The sequence below is a fragment of the Salmo salar genome, chromosome ssa12 (assembly GCF_905237065.1).
Source record: "Salmo salar chromosome ssa12, Ssal_v3.1, whole genome shotgun sequence".
In the NCBI taxonomy this organism is placed as follows: Eukaryota; Metazoa; Chordata; class Actinopteri; order Salmoniformes; family Salmonidae; genus Salmo; species Salmo salar.
This window is the reverse complement of record NC_059453.1, coordinates 87,583,411-87,605,426: the sequence shown is the minus strand read 5'-3', so window position 1 is coordinate 87,605,426 and position 22,016 is coordinate 87,583,411. Positions and strand designations below refer to the sequence as shown.

The 22,016-nt window shown below is 43.1% G+C and overlaps 1 protein-coding gene across 1 annotated transcript in view; it reads right to left on the bottom strand.

The window, feature by feature from the left end:
- The window catches only part of LOC106566028 (transcriptional enhancer factor TEF-5), a 75,467-nt gene that overhangs the window by 12,474 nt on the left and 40,977 nt on the right, over positions 1–22,016 (bottom strand). Inside the window, 2 exon segments of the mRNA XM_014133836.2 lie at positions 3,432–3,494; positions 6,479–6,543. Coding sequence (XP_013989311.2) covers positions 3,432–3,494; positions 6,479–6,543 — 128 coding nt within the window.

The following is a 22,016-nucleotide window of genomic DNA, read 5'->3' as shown; positions in this document are numbered from 1 at the left end:
AGAATCAACAACAAGTGGGACACAATTATGAAGTGGAACTAAATTTATTGGATATTTCAAACTTTTTTAACAAATAAAAAACTGAAAAATTGGCTGTGCAAAATTATTCAGCCCCTTTACTTTCAGTGCAGCAAACTCTCTCCAGAAGTTAAGTGAGGATCTCTGAATGATCCAATGTTGACCTAAATGACTAATGATGATAAATAGAATTCACCTGTGTGTAATCAAGTCTCCGTATAAATGCACCTGCTCTGTGATAGTCTCAGAGGTCCATTTAAAGCGCAGAGAGCATCATGAAGAACAAGGAACATACCAGGCAGGTCCGAGATACTGTTGTGGAGAAGTTTAAAGCCGGATTTGGATACAAAAATATTTCCCAAGCTTTAAACATCCCAAGGAGCACTGTGCAAGCGATAATATTGAAATGGAATGGAGTATCAGACCACTGCAAATCTACGAAGACCCGGCCGTCCCTCTAAACTTTCAGCTCATACAAGGAGAAGACTGATCAGAGATGCAGCCAAGAGGCCCATGATCACTCTGGATGAACTGCAGAGATCTACAGCTGAGGTGGGAGACTCTGTCCATAGGACAACAATCAGTCGTATACTGCACAAATCTGGCCTTTATGGAAGAGTGGCAAGAAGAAAGCCATTTCTTAAAGATATCCATAAAAAGTGTCGTTTAAAGTTTGCCACTAGCCACCTGGGAGACACACCAAACATGTGGAAGAAGGTGCTCTGGTCAGATGAAACCAAAATCGAACTTTTCGGCAACAATGCAAAACGTTATGTTTGGCGTAAAAGCAACACAGCTCATCACCCTGAACACACCATCCCCACTGTCAAACATGGTGGTGGCAGCATCATGGTTTGGGCCTGCTTTTCTTCAGCAGGGGCAGGGAAGATGGTTAAAATTGATGGGAAGATGGATGGAGCCAAATACAGGACCATTCTGGAAGAAAACCTGATGGAGTCTGCAAAAGACCTGAGACTGGGACGGAGATTTGTCTTCCAACAAGACAATGATCCAAAACATAAAGCAAAATCTACAATGGAATGGTTCACAAATAAACATATCCAGGTGTTAGAATGGCCAAGTCAAAGTCCAGACCTGAATCCAATCGAGAATCTGTGGAAAGAACTGAAAACTGCTGTTCACAAACGCTCTCCATCCAACCTCACTGAGCTCGAGCTGTTTTGCAAGGAGGAATGGGAAAAAATGTCAGTCTCTCGATGTGCAAAACTGATAGAGACATACCCCAAGCGACTTACAGCTGTAATCGCAGCAAAAGGTGGCGCACAAAGTATTAACTTAAGGGGGCTGAATAATTTTGCACGCCCAATTTTTCAGTTTTTTATTTGTTAAAAAAGTTTGAAATATCCAATAAATTTCGTTCCGCTTCATGATAGTGTCCCACTTGTTGTTGATTCTTCACAAAAAAATTACAGTTTTATATCTTTATGTTTGAAGCCTAAAATGTGGCAAAAGGTCGAAAAGTTCAAGGGGGCCGAATACTTTCGCAAGGCACTGTATATATATATATATATATATATATAGTGCATTCGGGAAAGTATTCAGACCCCTTGATTTTTTCCCATATTTTGTTACGTTACAGTCTTAATTTAAAATGTATTAAATTGTTTTTTCCCCCTCATCAATCTACACACAATACCCTATAATGACAAAGCAAAAACAGGTTTTTAGAAAATGTTGTCTTGGCTGTGTGCTTAGGGTCATTGTCCTGTTGGAAGGAGAACCTTCGCCCCAGTCTGAGGTCCTGACGCACTGGAGCAGGTTTTCATCAAGGATCTCTCTGTACTTTGCTCTGTTTATCTTTCTCCTCTATCCTAACTAGACTCCCAGTCCCTGCCACTGAAAAACATCCCCATAGCATGATGCTGCCACCCCCATGCTTCACTGTAGGGATGGTGGCAGGTTTCCTCCAGACGTGACGCTTGGCATTCAGGCCAAAGAGTTCAATCTTGGTCTCATCAGACCAGAGGATCTTGTTTCTCATTGTCTGACAGTCCTTTAAGTTTCTCCCTTCTCCACAGAGGAACTCTGGAGCTCTGTCAGATTGACCATCGGGTTCTTGGTCACCCTGACCAAGGCCCTTCTCCCCTGATTGCTCAGTTTGGCCTGGCGGCCAGCTTTAGGAATAGTCTTGGTGGTTCCAAACTTCTTCCATATAAGAATAATGGAGGCCACTGTGTTCTTGGGACCTTCAATGCTGCAGACATTTTTTGCCTTGACACAATCCTGTCTCGGAGCTCTATGGACAATTCCTTCGACCTCATGGCTTGGTTTTTGCTCTGACATGCACTGTCAACTGTGGGTCTTTCTATAGACAGGTGTGTCTATATAATTCATGTCCAATGAATTGTATTTACCACAGGTGGACTCCAATCAAGTTGTAGAAACTTCTCAAGGATGATCAATGGAAACAGGATGCACCTGAGCTCAATTTCGAGTGTCATAGCAAAGGGGCTGAATACTTAGGTATTTCTGTTTAAAAAAAATGTTTAACCTGTTTTAGCTTTGTCATTATGGGGTATTGTATGTAGACTGATGCGGAAAATGCTAATTTAATCAATTTTAGAATAAGGCTGTAGCGTGATGTGGAAAAGGTCAAAGGGTCTGAATACTTTCAGAATGCACTGTATATGTATATATATTCTGCTGAATATAAGCAGAAGGAGCATGATGAGGAATAGGGCACACCCAATATTATCTAGAAATAGTAGAAATATAGCAGAAGTATACAGTAGGACACGTGTTCTAAGCATACTGCTATAGTAGTGTATAGAGTATGATGGTTTAATTCTAACATGTAGGTATTTGCATACGATTGGAGTAGTTAACTCTCATACAGAAGAACATTCAGAGACATCCAATGGAGATTGGGGTCAGAGCGGAGAGAAGGGTTGAAGGCAGAAGAAGATTTGAGGAAAGCCTATAGGCAGAAGCATGGCTGGCATAGGTACAGTAGGGACAGGCGTGCAGCTGTAGCGACAAGGCCATCATGCAGCAACACCGTTCACCACAGACAGATCATACTGCTCACAGCATTCCTCTAGGCTACACTACAGTACTGTACTAAGCATTGAGAAGTATTTCAGTGGTCAACAGATGACCATACTTTTAGCCCGTTGCGCCCTGTGCCGTGCATGCATGGTAGCTACTAGCTAAGACTTGTTGCTATAGTCTCTCCCAGACACGTTAGCCTACATGATGAGTCACACAGTGACCTCAAGCCAATACACCCCTATGCAGACTGAGGGTCTCCTACAGTACTATTTACCAGTGTTGGTATTTTCTAGTCATGGAGAACCTATCCATCTACGGCTGTAAGAAGAACAAAAGTGCTAATTGGTTAGCGCAAAGCCAAGCCTTGACCAGCCCCGCCCAGCCCGCAGAGAAGCGCATACCTTCAGCTTTGACTGGATCTCGCGAGATTTTCTCCGGGCGAGAACCTGCAAATGGCTAGAAACCTGCAGAGAAGAAGAGCCAAGAGGAGAAGAGCCAAGAGAAGAAGAGAAAAGGAGACCGAGAGAGAGACGACAAGAGAGGCCGTAACCAAGGAGGAAAGAGAAGCCCAGTCACAGTTGGCAGGAGGCCTGTTCAGTAGCACCTACCTTGATACCTGCTTGGTATTCTCGAACTTTCTTCCGTGCTAACACCTGTATGTGACTAGATACCTAAAGGGGTGCGAGACAGTTATAAAAATCATAGAGTATGCACACACATGGACATACATATGGATACAAACAGAAACAAACACACACACACACACACACACACACACACACACACACACACACACACACACACACACACACACAGACAGACATACACATGAATACACGCAAACACACACCAAGCACACACACACACACACACACACACACGGACATACACATGGATACAGGCACACACACACTAAACACACACACACACACGGACATACACATGGATGCAAGCACACACACACCAAACACAATCACACGGACATACACATGGATACAAGCACACACACACCAAACACACACACACACACGTACATACACATGGATACAAGCACACACGCACGCACGCACCCCCGCACACACACCAAACACAAACACACACAATTATACAGCTCCTCAAACATTATATGAAGGCGATTCACATAACGCTACGTTATTTGTATTTTTTGTATCTTTGATTTGGATGGTGTTACTTGTCTTCAGTACAAATAGAAAAGACAGACAAATGTAATTTCTACAAATTAATAAAATACTGACACAATTGGCTGAGCTGTTACTGCAGTACATCTACAGTTGAAGTCTGAAGTTTACATACACCTTAGCCAAATACATTTAAACTCAGTTTTTCACAATTCCTGACATTTAATCTTAGTAAAAATTCCCTGTCTTAGGTCAGTTAGGATCACCACTTTATTTTAAGAATGTGAAATGTCAGAATAATAGTAGAGAGAATGATTTAGACAGAACGCGTCTCCTTCCTGAGCGGTATGACGGCAGCGTGGTCCCATGGTGTTTATACTTGCGTACTATTGTTTGTACAGATGAATGTGGTACCTCCTGCTGAGGTTTTGGTCAATTTTGGTCTTGGTCAATCTGAGATCAATTTCTTTTCATTTTCCCATGATGTCAAGCAAAGAGACAATGAGTTTGAAGGTAAGCCTTGAAATACATCCACAGGTACACCTCCAATTGACTCAAATGATGTCAATTAGCCTATCAGAACCTTCTAAAGCAATGACATCATTTTCTGGAATTTTCCAAGCTGTTTAAAGTCAGTCAACTTAGTGTATGTAAACTTCTGACCCACTGGAATTGTGATACAGTGAATTATAAGTGAAATAATCTGTCTGAAAACAATTGTTGGAAAAATTACTCGTGTCATGCACAAAGTAGATGTCCTCACCGATTTGCCAAAACTATAGTTTGTTAACATGACATTTTTGGAGTGGTTGAAAAATGAGTTTTAATGACTCCAACCTAAGTGTATGTAAACTTCCGACTTCAACTGTAGTTCCCATGTTCCAAATGTTACAGCTACAGGATATCTAATACGTCTTGTAGACTTTTCTATCTCAATGCCATCAGATTGTTAAATAACCATCACTAGCACAGAGAGGCTGCAGCCTACATACACAGACTTGAAATCATTTGCCACTTTAATAAATGGAACACTAGTCACTTTAAATAATGTCACTTTAATAATGTTTACATATCTTGCATTACTCATCTCATATGTATATACCGTAAATTCCGGACTATAAGCCGCAACTTTTTTCCCAGGCTTTGAACCTCGCGGCTTAAACAATGACGCAGCTAATATATGGATTTTACCCGCTTTCAAAAAAATTAAAAAAAAATAAACACATTCTGTGACGTGCTCAGTTTTTTGGCGGCATGAAGCTTTCATTAGACCAATGAAATTGCCGAACGGGTTAAGGTCAAAAAACTTTTTTGTTTACTGTTTAGATTAAATTGAGCCTCTCAAACTTCCCATCATTCTGATTACGGTAGTCATTTTGTCACCCTCATCATGGCAAAGACACAGAGAAATGCATATGATGCAGCTTTCAAGTTGAAGGCGATTGATCTGGCTGTCGGAAAAGGATATAGAGCTGCTGCACGGGAGCTTGGTCTTAATGAGTCGATGATAAGACGTTGGAAACAGCAGCGTGAGGAATTGACTCAGTACAAAAAAACAACTAAAGCTTACTGCTATTTTCTTTTTTACAAGCCGTGTTTCGTTAAAGCCTATTTATTTTTGTTACAAGCCGTGTTTCGTTAAAGCCTATTTATTTTTGTTACAAGCCGTGTTTCGTTAAAGCCTATTTATTTTTGTTACAAGCCGTGTTTCGTTAAAGCCTATTTATTTTTGTTACAAGCCGTGCTTCGTTAAAGCCTGTGTAAAGTTCATTTGTTTCAATGTACCGGTAGGCACCTGCGGCTTATAGACATGTACGGCTTATTTATGTTCAAAATATATATATTTTTTACAATTCAGTGGGTGTGGCTTATATTCAGGTGCGCTTAATAGTCCGGAAATTACGGTACTGTATTCTATACTATCTACTGTATCTCAGTCTATGCCGCTCTGACATTGCCCGTCCATATATTAATATATTCTTAATTCCATTCATTTACTTAGATTTGTGTGTATTAGGTATTTGCTGTGAAATTGGTAGATATTACTTGTTAGATATTACTGCACTGTCGGAGCTAGAAACACAAGCATTTCGCTACACCCGCAATAATATCTGCTAAACATGTGTATGTGACAAATAACATTTGATTTAATTTGACTTCTAATAATAAATGTAGGTAAAATCGTTCAGCATATGAGTGTCTGCTAAATGACTTCAATGTAAATGTAATGTAAAATCAAGTCATTATAAAGTCTGAGTGGTAAAACATTTTTATCAACCCATTGCTGTAAAATAAAAAAGTATTGTTACCTGTTTTCTGGTCCGGGTTTTGCCTGTCCTCAGCTTGATGTACCTAGCTATCAACTCATTGCGACCTGGAACAGAGAGGTGAACAACACCATGAAGAATACAACCTGGAAACAAAGACACATCTCATTGACACATTTAACAACCATACAGCTTTTCTATAGCTGGTACACAGATGATAAAGGAGTATGCTCTGAACTATGGTCAGTTAAGCATTTTTCACCCAAAAGGTTGTTCATATTTGGAAAGAAAAGGCTGATCCTAGATCTGTGTCTGTGGGCTACTTCTACGTTAACATGATTATTCACAACAAACACAAGGTGGAGCTAAAGGTCTGCTGCTAAATATCTACAGGATCTCAACAGAATGCTAGGTGCTGCACACGTCGACCTCCCAAAAGGTTCTTCTTAGGAACACACACATTACTCAACCTCTCAGTCAGTAGGTGAACATTTCTTTATATCACTGACCCTGGGACACCACTTCCAAAATGTTTTCAACAGGCGTATAAAAGAACGACAACTGGCTAGTTCAGGAGCTTTGATTTCATTAGCTCGTCTGACACCTCCTGACTTTCAGCTCATGCGTCACATAATTACAGACACAGTACTTATAAAAAAAATAGAAGGAACATGTTGTTCATTATGTAACATCTACACTTGACATTCTGCACAAACAGGTCGGGCAGAGCAGGGCCTTCTATCCTTGGCATTAATGGCTTTATCTCAGACAGAAGACAGGGGCTTTAAAAGGGGTTACTTTTCTCTGAATGCAACTTATCTGAATGTTTTTCAAATGAGAGAGCAACCGAACAGTGGAATCTATCAATGCTCAAAGTGATTAGTATTTTCCAGGGTTGTCAGGTCAAGTTTGTTGGATTTTCCAGGTACAGTTTGTGTTTCTTTGTACTAGGTAGGGAGGTCTGCATTTCTAAACATCTCATTTTAACATTTGCTGACTAGTAAGAGAAATGATAGGAAGTTCCCCCAAGAGGATCGGTGTGAATGTGCATCAGTATATATCTGTGTTTATGTGAAAGAAGGAGACATATAAATAGAGGGAGAAAAAGAGAGTGAAAGAAAGGGAGAAAGAGAGACAACAGTATCATGAATAATGACCTAAACTCCCCCACAAACCAGCCATCCGCTCATGGCACTCTCTCTAAAACACACACACACTCGTTTGTTTTACTATCCTTGTGAGGACCAAACAATTTGTGACTGACCGCCTTGATTCGGTCTCATGTAGCAACATTTTAAATAGTTTTTATTTATTTATTTTTTTACTTTCGATAAAAGCTGAGAAACCCAGATACAAAATTGTATATCATACACTGCATTTGAGGAACAATGGGAAAGTAATTCTGCTTTGAAAGTTGATGAACTTGTAACCTCACTTTTGAGAAAATGGCCTTTGAATGTTTGGTAGACCTACTGGAGAACTTTTCTTTGTCAACACCCATTCAGCATAGTTCACACCTTCTTAACCTCTCTAGGCTAGGCGGGACGAATTCGTCCCACCTACGTAACAGCCACGGCTATCCTGTGGCGCGATTTTCAAAACCTTAAAAATCCTATTACTTCAATTTCTCAAACATATGACTATTTTACAGCCATTTAAAGATAAGACTCTCGTTAATCTAACCACACTGTCCGATTTCAAAAAGGCTTTACAACGAAAGCAAAACATTAGATTATGTCAGCAGAGTACCAAGCCAGAAATAATCAGACACCCATTTTTCAAGCCAGCATATAATGTCACCAAAACCCAGAAGACAGCTAAATGCAGCACTCACCTTTGATGATCTTCATCAGATGACAACCCTAGGACATTATGTTATACAATACATGCATGTTTTGTTCAATCAAGTTCATATTTATATCAAAAACCAGCTTTTTACATTAGCATGTGACGTTCAGAACTAGCACCCCCGCAAACTTCCGTGGAATTCGCTAACATTTTACTAAATTACTCACGATAAACGTTCACAAAAAGCATAACAATTATTTTAAGAATTATAGATACAGACCTCCTCTATGCACTCGATATGTCCGATTTTAAAATAGCTTTTTGGTGAAAGCACATTTTGCAATATTCTAAGTACATAGCCCAGGCATCACGGGCTCGCTATTTAGACACCCGGCAAGTTTAGCACTCACCATAATCATATTTACTATTATAAAAATTTCATTACCTTTTGTTGTCTTCGTCAGAATACACACCCAGGACAGCTACTTCAATAACAAATGTTGGTTTGGTCCAAAATAATCCATCGTTATATCCGAATAGCGGCGTTTTGTTCGTGCGTTCCAGACACTATCCGAAATAGTAAAGAAGTGTCGCGCGCATGGCGCAATTCGTGACAATAAAATTCTAAGTATTCCATGACCGTACTTCGAAGCATGTCAACCGCTGTTTAAAATCAATTTTTACGACATTTTTCTCGTAGAAAAGCGATAATATTCCGACAGGGAATCTCCTTTTCGGCAAACAGAGGAAAAAATCCCAAAGGCGGGGGCGGTCGGGGTCACGCGCATAAGCTAGTGTCTCTTGATGGGCCACTTGAGAAAGGCGATAATGTGTTTCAGCCTGGGGCTGGAATGACGACATTCTGCTTTTTCCCGGGCTCTGAGCGCCTATGGACGACGTGGGAAGTGTCACGTTAGAGCAGAGATCCTTAGTAAATGATAGAGATGGAAAAGAAGTTCAACAAATGGTCAGACAGGCCACTTCCTGTAAAGGAATCTCTCAGGTTTTGACCTGCCATTTGAGTTCTGTTATACTCACAGACACCATTCAAACAGTTTTAGAAAATTTAGGGTGTTTTCTATCCATATGTAATAAGTATATGCATATTCTAGTTACTGAGTAGGAGTGGTAACCAGATTAAATCGGGTATGTTTTTTATCCAGCCGTGTCAATGCTGCCCCCTAGCCCTAACAGGTTAAGCTTTAGCTCCACCAATCTCTTTAAGGGTTGATCCAAGCCTTCTGTCCTAACAACAGCAGTCAAGCACCCAAGCTATCTGGCTAACAGTTGTCGCAGTGACATTCTATTAAAATGGACACTTGCCTAGTGGAGTCTTTTGTTAAGACATGTAGCTAGCTAGCTAAACAATTAACTTCTTATGGCTTGGGGGCAGTATTTTGAGGTCTGGATGAGAAGCGTGCCCAAAGTAAACTGCCTGTTACTCAGGCCCGGAAGCTAGGATATGCATATAATTGGTAGATTTGGATAGAAAACACTCTAAAGTTTCCAAAACTGTTAACATAATGTCTGTGAGTATAACAGAACTGATATGGCAGGCGAAAACCCGAGGAAAATCCATCCAGGAAGTGGGATTTTTTTGATGTGGGTATTTTCAATTGAAAAATTAGAGTATCTAATGGGTTAGGACCCAGATTGCAGTTTCTATGGCTTCGAGTAGATGTCAACAGTCTTTAGACATTGTTTCAGGCTTGTTTTCTGAAAAATACAGAAGAATGGTTTGCGCGTGTGACTGAGTGTGTGCCCTTCGTCGTTTTTCCTTTCTATTGAATACGCTATTGTCCGGTTGAAATATGATTGATTATTTAGACAATTGACAACCTGAGGATTAATTATAAACCTCGTTTGACATGTTTCGACGAACTTTACCAGTACTATTAGGATGTATTCGTCTGCATGTTTTGACCGCCTTTGAGCCAGTGTATTACTGAACAAAACGCGCCAACAAAACTGAGTTTTTGGGATATAAAGAGGGACATTATCGAACAAAACAAACATTTATTGTGTAGCTGGGACTCTTGTGACTGCAACCAGATGAAGATCTTCAAAGGTAAGTGATTAATTTTATCGCTATTTCTGACTTTCGTGACTCCTCTACTTGGTTGGAAAATGTTTGTATGCTTTTGTAAGCGGGCGCTGTGCTCAGATAATCGCATGATATGCTTTCGTTGTAAAGCCTTTTTGAAATCTGACAAAGTGGCTGGATTAACAAGAAGTTAATCTTTAAGCCGATGTTTAACCTCTCTGGGCTATGCGGGACGAATTCGTCCCACCTACGTAACAGCCACTTGCAGCCTGTGGCGCGATTTTCAAAACATTAAAAATCCTATTACTTCAATTTCTCAAACATATGACTATTTTACAGCTATTTAAAGACAAGACTCTCGTTAATCTAACCACACTGTCCGATTTCAAAAAGGCTTTACAACGAAAGCAAAACATTAGATTATGTCAGCAGAGTACCAAGCCAGAAATAATCAGACACCCATTTTTCAAGCCAGCATATAATGTCACCAAAACCCAGAAGACAGCTAAATGCAGCACTCACCTTTGATGATCTTCATCAGATGACAACCCTAGGACATTATGTTATACAATACATGCATGTTTTGTTCAATCAAGTTCATATTTATATCAAAAACCAGCTTTTTACATTAGCATGTGACGTTCAGAACTAGCATACCCCCGCAAACTTCCGGGGAATTCGCTAACATTTTACTAAATTACTCACGATAAACGTTCACAAAAAGCATAACAATTATTTTAAGAATTATAGATACAGACCTCCTCTATGCACTCGATATGTCCGATTTTAAAATAGCTTTTTGGTGAAAGCACATTTTGCAATATTCTAAGTACATAGCCCAGGCATCACGGGCTCGCTATTTAGACACCCGGCAAGTTTAGCACTCACCATAATCATATTTACTATTATAAAAGTTTCATTACCTTTTGTTGTCTTCGTCAGAATGCACACCCAGGACTGCTACTTCAATAACAAATGTTGGTTTGGTCCAAAATAATCCATCGTTATATCCGAATAGCGGCGTTTTGTTTGTGCGTTCCAGACACTATCTGAAATGGTAAAGAAGTGTTGCGCGCATGGCGCAATTCGTGACAATAAAATTCTAAATATTCCATTACCGTACTTCGAAGCATGTCAACCGCTGTTTAAAATCAATTTTTACGCCATTTTTCTCGTAGAAAAGCGATAATATTCCGACAGGGAATCTCCTTTTCGGCAAACAGAGGAAAAAATCACAAAGGCGGGGGCGGTCAGGTCATGCGCATAAGCCCAGAGTCCCTTGATCGGCCACTTGAGAAAGGCGATAATGTGTTTCAGCCTGGGGCTGGAATGACGACATTCTGTTTTTTCTCGGGCTCTGAGCGCCTATGGACGACCTTTTGAAGTGTCACGTTAGAGCAGAGATCCTTAGTAAAAGATAGAGATGGAAAAGAAGTTCAAGAAATGGTCAGACAGGCCACTTCCTGTAAAGGAATCTCTCAGGTTTTGACCTGCCATTTGAGTTCTGTTATACTCACAGACACCATTCAAACAGTTTTAGAAACTTTAGGGTGTTTTCTATCCATATGTAATAAGTATATGCATATTCTAGTTACTGGGTAGGAGTGGTAACCAGATTAAATCGGGTATGTTTTTTTATCCAGCCGTGTCAATACTGCCCCCTAGCCCTAACAGGTTAACACTTGTATTTTTATGAATGTTTATTATGACTATTTCTGTATTTTGAATTTGGCGTGCTGCAATTTCACCGGATGTTGTCGAGGTGGGTCGCTAGCGGAACGCCTGCGCCAGAAAGGTTAACCATAATCACAACTCATGACGTTACTACCCTGCAGGAATCTGCAGGTAGCTGACCAACCAGGTTCAACGTTAGCTAGCTAACAATAGGCTATAACAAGCAAATGGCTCTGCGATACGAATAATAAGATCATACACATAACGTTAGCTAGCGAGCCAGCCAGCTAACATTAGCTAGCTAGCTAACAGTACACTTTAACTTGAAATGAAAACCACTTTGTCGAAATTAGAAATGTGTAATACCTAAAAAATGTAGCTAGTTAGACTATCTTACCCGTCGTATTCATGGTTGGATGCTTCTCCCTGTCACGGATGCTATGCTTTCCCTTAGTTTGAAGATGTAATCCGGAGACAGGTGTTTTCTCCATCTCCTTAGCTATCATACTCTAATTCCACAGATTTCAAAACTCGGTCCTCCAGAAAGTGGAGAGCAATACTTATGCAGTTCTACAAAGCAATATATATTTTTAAAAAGCAGCGTTAGACAGGATTACCTACACATACTAACCAGCTCAAATAGACAGAAGTATATTCGTATTTACAGATGGCATACAAGTTTGTTATTCACAATGACGGCCAACCCCAGCCAAACCCTCCCCTAACCCGAACAACACTGGGCCAATTGTGCACCACACTATGAGACTCCTGATCACAGCCAGATGTGATACAGCCCAGGATCAAACCAGGGTCAGTAGTGACACCTCCCGCACTGAGATGCAGTGCCTTGACCGCTGTGCCACTCGGGAGCCTGAAAGGCACATGAAAGTTCGCATGTTCTGCCAAAAAAAGTATTTTTATCAAAATAAAAAAATATTACGTTCAAACTGCTCTCGTGTGAAGTAGTGACATACGCCTAGTTTGATGAAACAGGTCACGTTTATTCCCATTCAAAGTCATTTTATCCCTAACCCCTAATCCTAATTGTAACCCTAACCCTAAACCTATCCCCTAAGCCTGAAATAGCCTGTTTCCTTGTGGGGACCAGCGAAATGTCCACACTTGTCCGAATGTTCCTTGTTTTGGATTTCTGGTCTCCACAAGGATAGTAAAACAAAACACACACACACACACACACACACACACACACACACACACACACACACACACACACACACACACACACACACACACACACACACACACACACACACACACACACACACACACACACACACACACACACACACACACACACACACACACACACACACACACACACACACACACACACACACACAGTCCAAGTTACGAACAAAGGATAGCCAACGCTTTACATTATTGCAAACCCATGTTGAAAAAAAACCCTGTGACAGGCCAAGCCAACTGACTTCAGACAGCACCTCAGACACAATGACAGAAGAAAAGCTGACAATATGCCTTTTTCCTTGGTCCTTGGACTTCTTTAGGCTCTGCTCTGCTTGGTGTAATTAACATAAAAGTACTACATGTTAGGAGAGGAGTGCTGGCAGGACTTGAGCCCTCTGTGCCCTCTCTCTCTCTCTTTTTGTTCTCTCTCTTCCCCCATCTATCTCTCTCTGTCTCTCTCCCCTCTCTCTCTGTCTATCTCTCGCTCCCCCCATCTATCTCTCTCTCTCTCCCCTATCTCTCGGTCTCCCTCTCTCTCTCTCCCCCTATCTCTCTGTCTCTTTCTCTCTCTACTGAGATGAGCTGCCTGGCCAGCCGATACTGAACTGAAGCAGCCAGTCAGTCAGCCAGCCGGCCGGCCCCTCCCCCTGAATTAGGAGGGACACGCCCGCCCCAGCGCCTCCACATTCCTAGCATTCCTCCCAGCCTGTCACATCTGTGCTAGCCAGTCTGATTGGTCAGGTCCCTACTAGCGCAGTCGGTGCGGACTGCGGACACACACATGCACACAGCGCTAAGCAAGGGTTAGCTGGCTGGGGTGGAGGTTGAGGGTGGGGCGAGGGGTTGGGGGTGAGAGGTACGGGGTCAAGGGTCAGGGGTTGAGGAGGGAGGATAGGGAATGAGGGGTAGGGGTGGAGGGTGAGGGGTTGGGGTGGAGGGTGCGGGGTTGGGGTGGAGGGTGCGGGGTTGAGGAGGGGGGTGAGGGGTAGGTTGGGCGGAAGGGTGAGGGGTTGGGGTGGAGGGTGAGGGGTTGGGGTGGAGGGTGCGGGGTTGGGGTGGAGGGTGCGGGGTTGAGGAGGGGGGTGAGGGGTAGGTTGGGTGGTGAGGGTGAGTTGTTGGGGTGGGGGGTGGAGGGTGAGTGGTTGGGGGAGGGATTGGGAGTGGAGGGTGAGGGTTTGGGGGGAAGGTGAGGGGTTGGGGGTTGGGGTGGAGGGTGAGGAGTTGGGGGTGGGGGGGCTGGGTAGCTGGGGGGGTTGGGGTGGAGGGTGAGGAGTTGGTGGTGGGGGGGTAGGTGGGCAGCTGAGGCTGTAACTCTTGGAGGAGACACAAAGCCATAACTGTCTTTACCAACAACTGCCACCTGGCATCAGGGCTGCCCCCCCCCCACACACACACACACCCCTCCCTTCCCAAAATAACCCCTGTGTGTGACCCCTTACCCAACGGACAGTAACACCTGCCACTGACTGTCGCAGTCAGGAGGTGGGAGAGAACAATTACAACCCCCCTACACCCCTGGCCCCCTACCCTCTTCAGCCCAACTGCTACGATCAATCTTCTAGATTGAGGAGCTGTGGAACTAACTATCAAACAACTGGCTTCTAGAATCTGTTCCCTCTGTACCGAATACATATTTTCAACATAAAAATAACTGGAAATTAGCTTAATTTACAAAGGCAGTTCTAAGAAGTCTGTTCTGTGTTTCTTCATTAACGGTTGTAAGTAACTGACTGGGGTTGTGAGCCATGGAATTACCAAGTCTTTTAGACAAGACTTTTGCAAAGTAGAAGATTGATTTAGAGAGGCAGACTGGCTAGGCCTGTTCAGACTAGACAGAAGGTTCAGCTAGGCGGAAGAGACGGGGTCTCCCTTCAAGGCCTCAAGTCAGGTGGTGGACAGGTTGGCACACACACACACACACACACACACACACACACACACACACACACACACACACACACACACACACACACACACACACACACACACACACACACACACACACACACACACACACACACACACACAGTCCAAGTTACGAACAAGGATAGCTAACACATACACACACACATGCACAAGTGTATGCTCACACAATAACTTTCTGTACATCTCCCTCGCTTGCCATCTTACCTCTATCTCAATCAATCGGCAACCACTCTATTTCACCCTGTTTCCATCTCTCTCTCGCTCCCTCCCTCCCTCCCTCCCTCAGATTGCTCAACACTCAGTTTGCAGAGCCCCGCAGGCTGACTCTGCCGTGATGAACCTCTTCCCTGCCATGACTATCCTCCTCTTTTACTGCATGTCCACTGGAATGTTCCACTTACACACTGAGATGGGGAGCAGAGTTAACTCACCGCTACCCTCTCTCCCTCTCTCCCTCTGTCCGTCTGTCTGTCTGTCTGTCTGTCTGTCTGTCTGTCTGTCTGTCTGTCTGTCTGTCTGTCTGTCTGTCTGTCTGTCTGTCTTGCTTGCTCTCTCAATTCAATTCAATTCAAGGGGCTTTATTGGCATGGGAAACATATGTTAACATTGCCAAAGCAAGTGAGGTAGATAATATACAAAAGTGAAATAAACAATAAAAATGAACAGTAAACATTACACTCACAAAAGTTCCAAAATAATAAAGACATTACAAATGTCATATTATGTACAGTGTTGTAACGATGTCTGTCGTATCTACTCCCTCCCTCTCTTTCTCTCTCCCTCCCTCCCTTTCTCTCTCTGTCTATCTATCTCCCACCCTCTTTCTCTCCCTCCCTCCCTTTCTCCCTATGTCTATCTATCTATCTATCTATCTATCTCCCACCCTCTTTCTCTCCCTCCCCCTCTCCTTTGTGTCTTTCTATCTCCCTCCCTCCCTCCCTCTGTCTATCTATCTCCTCCCTCCCTCTCTTTCTCTCTCTCTCCCTCCCTCCCTTTCTCCCTCTATCTATCTCCTCCCTCTCTTTCTCTCTCCCTCTGTCTATCTATCTCCTCCCTCCCTATCTTTCTCTCTCTCTCCCTCCCTCCCTCTCTCCCTCTGTCTATCTATCTATCTCCCACCCTCTTTCTCTCCCTCCCTCCCTCTCTCCCTCTGTCTATCTATCTATCTCCCACCCTCTTTCTCTCCCTCCCTCTCTCCCTTGTGTCTTTCTATCTCCCTCCCTCTCTCTCTCCCTCTATCTATCTCCTCCCTCTCTCTCTTTCTCTCTCCCTCCCTTTCTCCCTCTGTCTATCTATCTATCTCCCACCCTCTTTCTCTCCCTCCCCCTCTCCCTTATGTCTTTCTCTCCCCCTCCCTCTCTCCCTCTGTCTATCTATCTCCTCCCTCTCTTTCTCTCTCCCTCTGTCTATCTATCTATCTATCTATATATCTATCTCCCACCCTCTTTCTCTCCCTCCCCCTCTCCCTTATGTCTTTCTCTCCCCCTCCCTCTCTCCCTCTGTCTATCTATCTCCTCCCTCTCTTTCTCTCTCCCTCTCTCTCTCTATCTATCTATCTATCTATCTATCTATCTATCTATCTATCTATCTATCTATCTATCTCCCAACCTCTTTCTCTCCCTCCCCCTCTCCCTTATGTCTTTCTCTCTCCCTCCCTCTCTCTCTCCCTCTGTCTATCTATCTCCTCCCTCTCTTTCTCTCTCCCTCTGTCTATCTATCTATCTATCTATCCCCACCCTCTTTCTCTCCCTCCCCCTCTCCCTTATGTTTTTCTCTCTCCCTCCCTCTCTCTATCTATCTCCTCCCTCTCTTTCTCTCTCCCTCCCTTTCTCCCTCTGTCTATCTATCTCCCACCCTCTTTCTCTCCCTCCCCCTCTCCCTTGTGTCTTTCTATCGCCCTCCCTCTCTCTCTCCCTCTGTCTGTCTATCTATCTTTCTCCCTCTCTCCCTCTGTCTCCCCCTCTCCCTCCATCTCTATCTCGCTCCCTGTCTATCTCCCTCCCTCTCTCCCACCTTTCACATTGAGGTAATCCTAAAATTGCTAACATACTGTTTGGCCATGACAGACAACATTCCTGACATCTCAGCTAGAGAATGACAGGGAAACACCAGGCCCTCTTAGTCATCACACGCTGCTTTCCTTTCCTTTCCACTCCTCTCTTGTCTATGAAACTCAAATTCAGCCATACTAGCATACTTATCTACCAACTGCTGCATATATAACTCTGTCCTTCTACTGACTTCTACTGCATGCAATGAACCCATCGCTCATTCCTAGCGCAGTGTGCAAAGGTCACTAGGAGACATGTGTTTCCCTCCAGTGCCCTATTTTGCTGTTTTTTCCTTCTTACCCAGAGTGCATTGCAGGAGGAGGAGGTGTGCTCAGGGCTTGGCAGCATGCCTTTCTCCAGCAAGATAACACAGGTGAACAATGTTTTAGCCGTGCTCCACCACAAAACAAGACACACCCTCCTCCCTTCATCCTCTTCCTCCTGACCCCTGAACTCTGCTGGGTGGTGGCCCAATACACACAGACGAACCATGGCCTCCATGTTCCAACCATTTTGGGGGTGTTCTACTTATTGATTTTTCATTCCAAATTATATTTTTCATCTTAAGGTCATCTGACATTCTGACCATAGGGGGAAACCTGGGCAATTCTGAGTGCCACATGATATCTGTGGTCAGTAGTCATCAGGGAACACTACCGATTTCCCACAAGAACATTCCTTGTGGAAAGATCCAGATGGAATTCCCAACAGGAGGGATGATGATGACTTGCCTGGTTTTGGAGGCCACGGCATTGGACTTGCAGCGCTTCCCCAGTCAGAGACTGTGGAGTAGACAGTATTACACACAGTGCAATCGTTAAAATTCCCCCGGCCTCACGTCAGGGCAGAATTTAGATGTCTGAGGTCATCGCCTTGTGAGAATGCTTCTTCTGGGTTGGGGGCATGCCTCGCTGCCAGGAGGGCCTCAGATGACGTAAATGGATAGGGTGTTTACTGGTTTGGAAAAAAGAAAGCAGCCGCTCTTCTTGACCTCTACTGGGGGTCCTGACAGTGTGCTGCGAAGGGACGGAACACGCTACGGTTCGACCTGCCACTTCTGTTGTACTCCTTTTCTGAGAAACAACACTGAGATATAGGTTCTGAACACTTCACTGTCCTGCTAAACCAGGAGAGGAGCCACCATCTTGCTTTTCCATTAAAGTCTCTTCTTCAATAGACTCGAGGGAAGGTCAATAGACAGACAGAGGTTAAACCATGGCAATGTTGTCAGAGGAAACTGTGCACTTCTGCAGTGCTATTAATGCATTATCGCGTAATTGGCAACACATTAACAAATTCACAGACAAATGAAAGAGGTGCTATTCTGGTCCATTCGCATTCATAGTAGGTTACCTGTAACACCCAGCACACCAACTATGAAATAGCATTTAGCAACAGGTCCCTCTGATATATAGCCAGGTCAATGAATACGCTCTAGCTAGCTAGCTAGCTAGCTAGCCATCCAGTCAGATCAGATACAGTTAAAATGACGTAACTGTAACCGGAGGCAGACTAGACACCACATCCCCCAGGAGAGGAGAGCTAGTCAGAGTTCCGGCCTTGTTTAGACCGCAGCCAGCCTAGCCAGAAACACAGCTAGCACAGCGGCAACTAACACAGCGGCAGCTAGCACAGCGGTAGCTAGCACAGTGGTAGCTAACACAGCGGCAGTTAACACAATGGCAGCTAGCACAGCGGCAGTTAGCACAACAACAGCTAGCACAGCGGCAGCTAGCACAGCGGCGGTTAACACAACAGAAGCTAGCCCACGGCAGCTAGCAGCTTAGTCATCTGTCTGTCCACTAACAATCAAATCTGTCTCAGAACACAAAGAATGACATTCCTGATAGACGCATGCTAAACATTCCATTTTACAGCAGCAAGGACAGAACAACAATGCAGACAACCATGAAAATAAAACAACAAAAAAATCCCTTAAATATATATAGTCTTGAAAAACGTTCTGATAGAAGCGGATGTTGGATTTCAAATGGTTTCAACAGTGCAGGATAGAATTTAAGTTTATGGGACATGAACAATAATTAAAGGACTTGATGGTTACACAACAGGACTTGAGGAGACTCAGCCTATATCATATCCTCAGCCTATATCATGCTGGTTAACATAACATTGTTCCCCAAAACCAAGAGGTTGTGTGAGGACATTGTGAAGTCAAACCCCCTGAATAAGCCCACATCTCAACCCATGCTCCATGCATTTCCTGACTATTCACATTTCAATCTGTTTTATGTTCTCCAACTTGGCTGTCTTATTCAAAACCAGCAGCCCAGCCAGCCATTCCTTTGAGTTCTCACCCATCAGCAGCCCAGCCAGCCAATCCCCTGTTTTCTCACCCATCATAGGGAGAAAAAGTAACTTTAGAAACTGGTTGCATTTGTCTAACACCTGAATGTTTTATGATTCTAATCAGCAACTTGCCAATTTCTCCATCTGTATGCAGTGGATTTCAGCAAGGAACATGCTCTCTCCACCTGCGATTTAATAAACATGCTGGTGGAGGAAATAGCTTAGATCCCTATAGGACCTTGTGATGGTTTTATAGCACTCTTTGCAATGTTTTTGTTTCCATGGTTTGATTTATGGCGTTGAGATTTCAATTGCAAAGTCGGTCCAACTGGTTCAAGAAGCAGCAAAAGCTATTCTGGAGACCAGGTGAGAGACAGTGCATAACTGGTTATTGTAAGAAGCACCTTAGTGTGTTAGACTGACATGAAGTTATAAAGGACACTTGGTTTTGCCACTTTCCTAATTCACAGTAGGTCTAAGGACTGCAGATGAGGAAGAGAAGAGCAATAAATGGCAGGTGGCAAATAGCTGGAGACAGCACTGACAGGTGATGACACTGACAGAACCGGTTTGAAGCGCTAAGGAAAGCCAGGTGAAAACCAAGCTAAGGGGCGCTGCCTGTGGTGTCTTCTGGGTAACTCAGCTCCAGCTCTGATGCTATGTTTCTAGTGAGACTGGAACAACCAGCCCCTGGGTCAGGGGACGACAGGCTCAGACCTGTTCGGTTTCTGAGCACTATCAGAAAAAATTGCTGTGACACATCGTATGGGAGAGCATATATGCATTGAGCAAGGACAGCTAGAGCCTCACCATGATGTTGTGATAAGAATGATGAAAAAATATCAAGTAATATTAAACATAAAAAAACAGGATGTTTCTTTCTATAGGTTGTTATCAATAACATCATATTGAAACATTCCATTCCCAGCTGGGGGCAAGCCGCAGCACGCTCCAATGCATTACAGCAGAACACAGCTGGAATAGACCCTACAGCTCTCAATATATTGGCCCCCATTTAATTGGAAATTTGAGTGACATAATATTAAACTGTACTTTACCTGACAATTATGTGTGGTTTAGGTACATTTTCCGTCCATAGTGGCCTCTGCCTGTAAAGCAGCAGAAGGGCGCAAATGCCCATGTAACGCTAGCTAGAAATAATGTTTGCCAGCTAGCAACTTTGTAAAGTCGCCTCAACATTATGTTAAGCTCTATACTTTTTATCTCCAACCAACGTACCTTAGCTAGCTAATATTATACCTCTTTCAGCATTGATTTTAAGGCTGTTTAACCACGATTGCTGCTGGAAACCAACTTATAAAGATATTGAATAATGGACCAGCTATACCTATTGCCGATAGTAGTATTGACAGTAGTCAAGACAGACAACTTTACCAGGACAAGTTTAGACTCAAAATATAGGCTACTTGCCGATGTCAAGCTCTTTACAAAAGCCTTCTCTGATGAAGCAAGCTAAATGACACGAGCTTAGCTATATGCCGAATGGATATGCTACCCTCACGTAGCCTCTCTTAAACAATTGGTAGTCTTAAACAATCGGTAGTAATTTTCTGCAGACCAGTTAGTGTACACTAGTATAGAGTAAGTTTATTAAATCTATTTATAAAGGTTTGGTCGTCCAGGAAGATCATAATACCTCCCGTGGCCACCACACAACCACCGAAGTAAAATCAAAAGCTTGATTATAAAACCCTTAAAAAAAACAAATCTCAATTTCTCGAAAAATACTACAGCGTTTGCGATACAGACTAGACGTCATGTTGGGGAGATCTAAAATCGAAAATACTATGTAAATAATCCATTACCTTTGATTCTCTTCATCAGATGTCACTTCCAGGTATCACAGGTCCATAACGAATGTAGTTTTGTTCAAAAAAGCTCATCATTTATGTCCAAAAATCTCCGTCGTTAGCACATGATGTAAGCCAGCCGGACTTCTCGTCATGAACGAGGGGAAAAAATATATTTCCGTTCGTTCAAACATGTCAAACGTTGTATAGCATAAATCATTAGGGCCTTTTTTAACCAGAACATGAATAATATTCAAGGTGGACGAATGCATAGCCTTTTATAACGTATTGGAACGAGGGTACCCAACATGAAGTAGCGCGCCAGGTGTCTAATGGGACATCACCGTTCCATGGCTCTTGTTCGGTCAGATCTCCCTCCAGAAGACTCAAAACACTTTGTAAAGGCTGGTGACATCTAGTGGAAGCAATAGGAAGTGCCAAAATATTCCTAAACCCCTGTGTTTTTCAATGGGATAGGTTTAAAATCAATACAACACATCAGGTATCCACTTCCTGTCAGAAAATGTCTCAGGGTTTTGCCTGCCAAATGAGTTCTGTTATACTCACAGACACCATTCAAACAGTTTTGGAAACTTTAGAGTGTTTTCTATCCATATATAATAAGTATATGCATATTCTAGTTACTGGGTAGGATTAGTAACCAGATTAAATCGGGTACATTTTTTTTATCCAGACGTGCAAATGCTGCCCCCTAGACCCAACAGGTTAAACAATCGGTAGTCTTAAACAAATCTACTCTGAAACAAAAG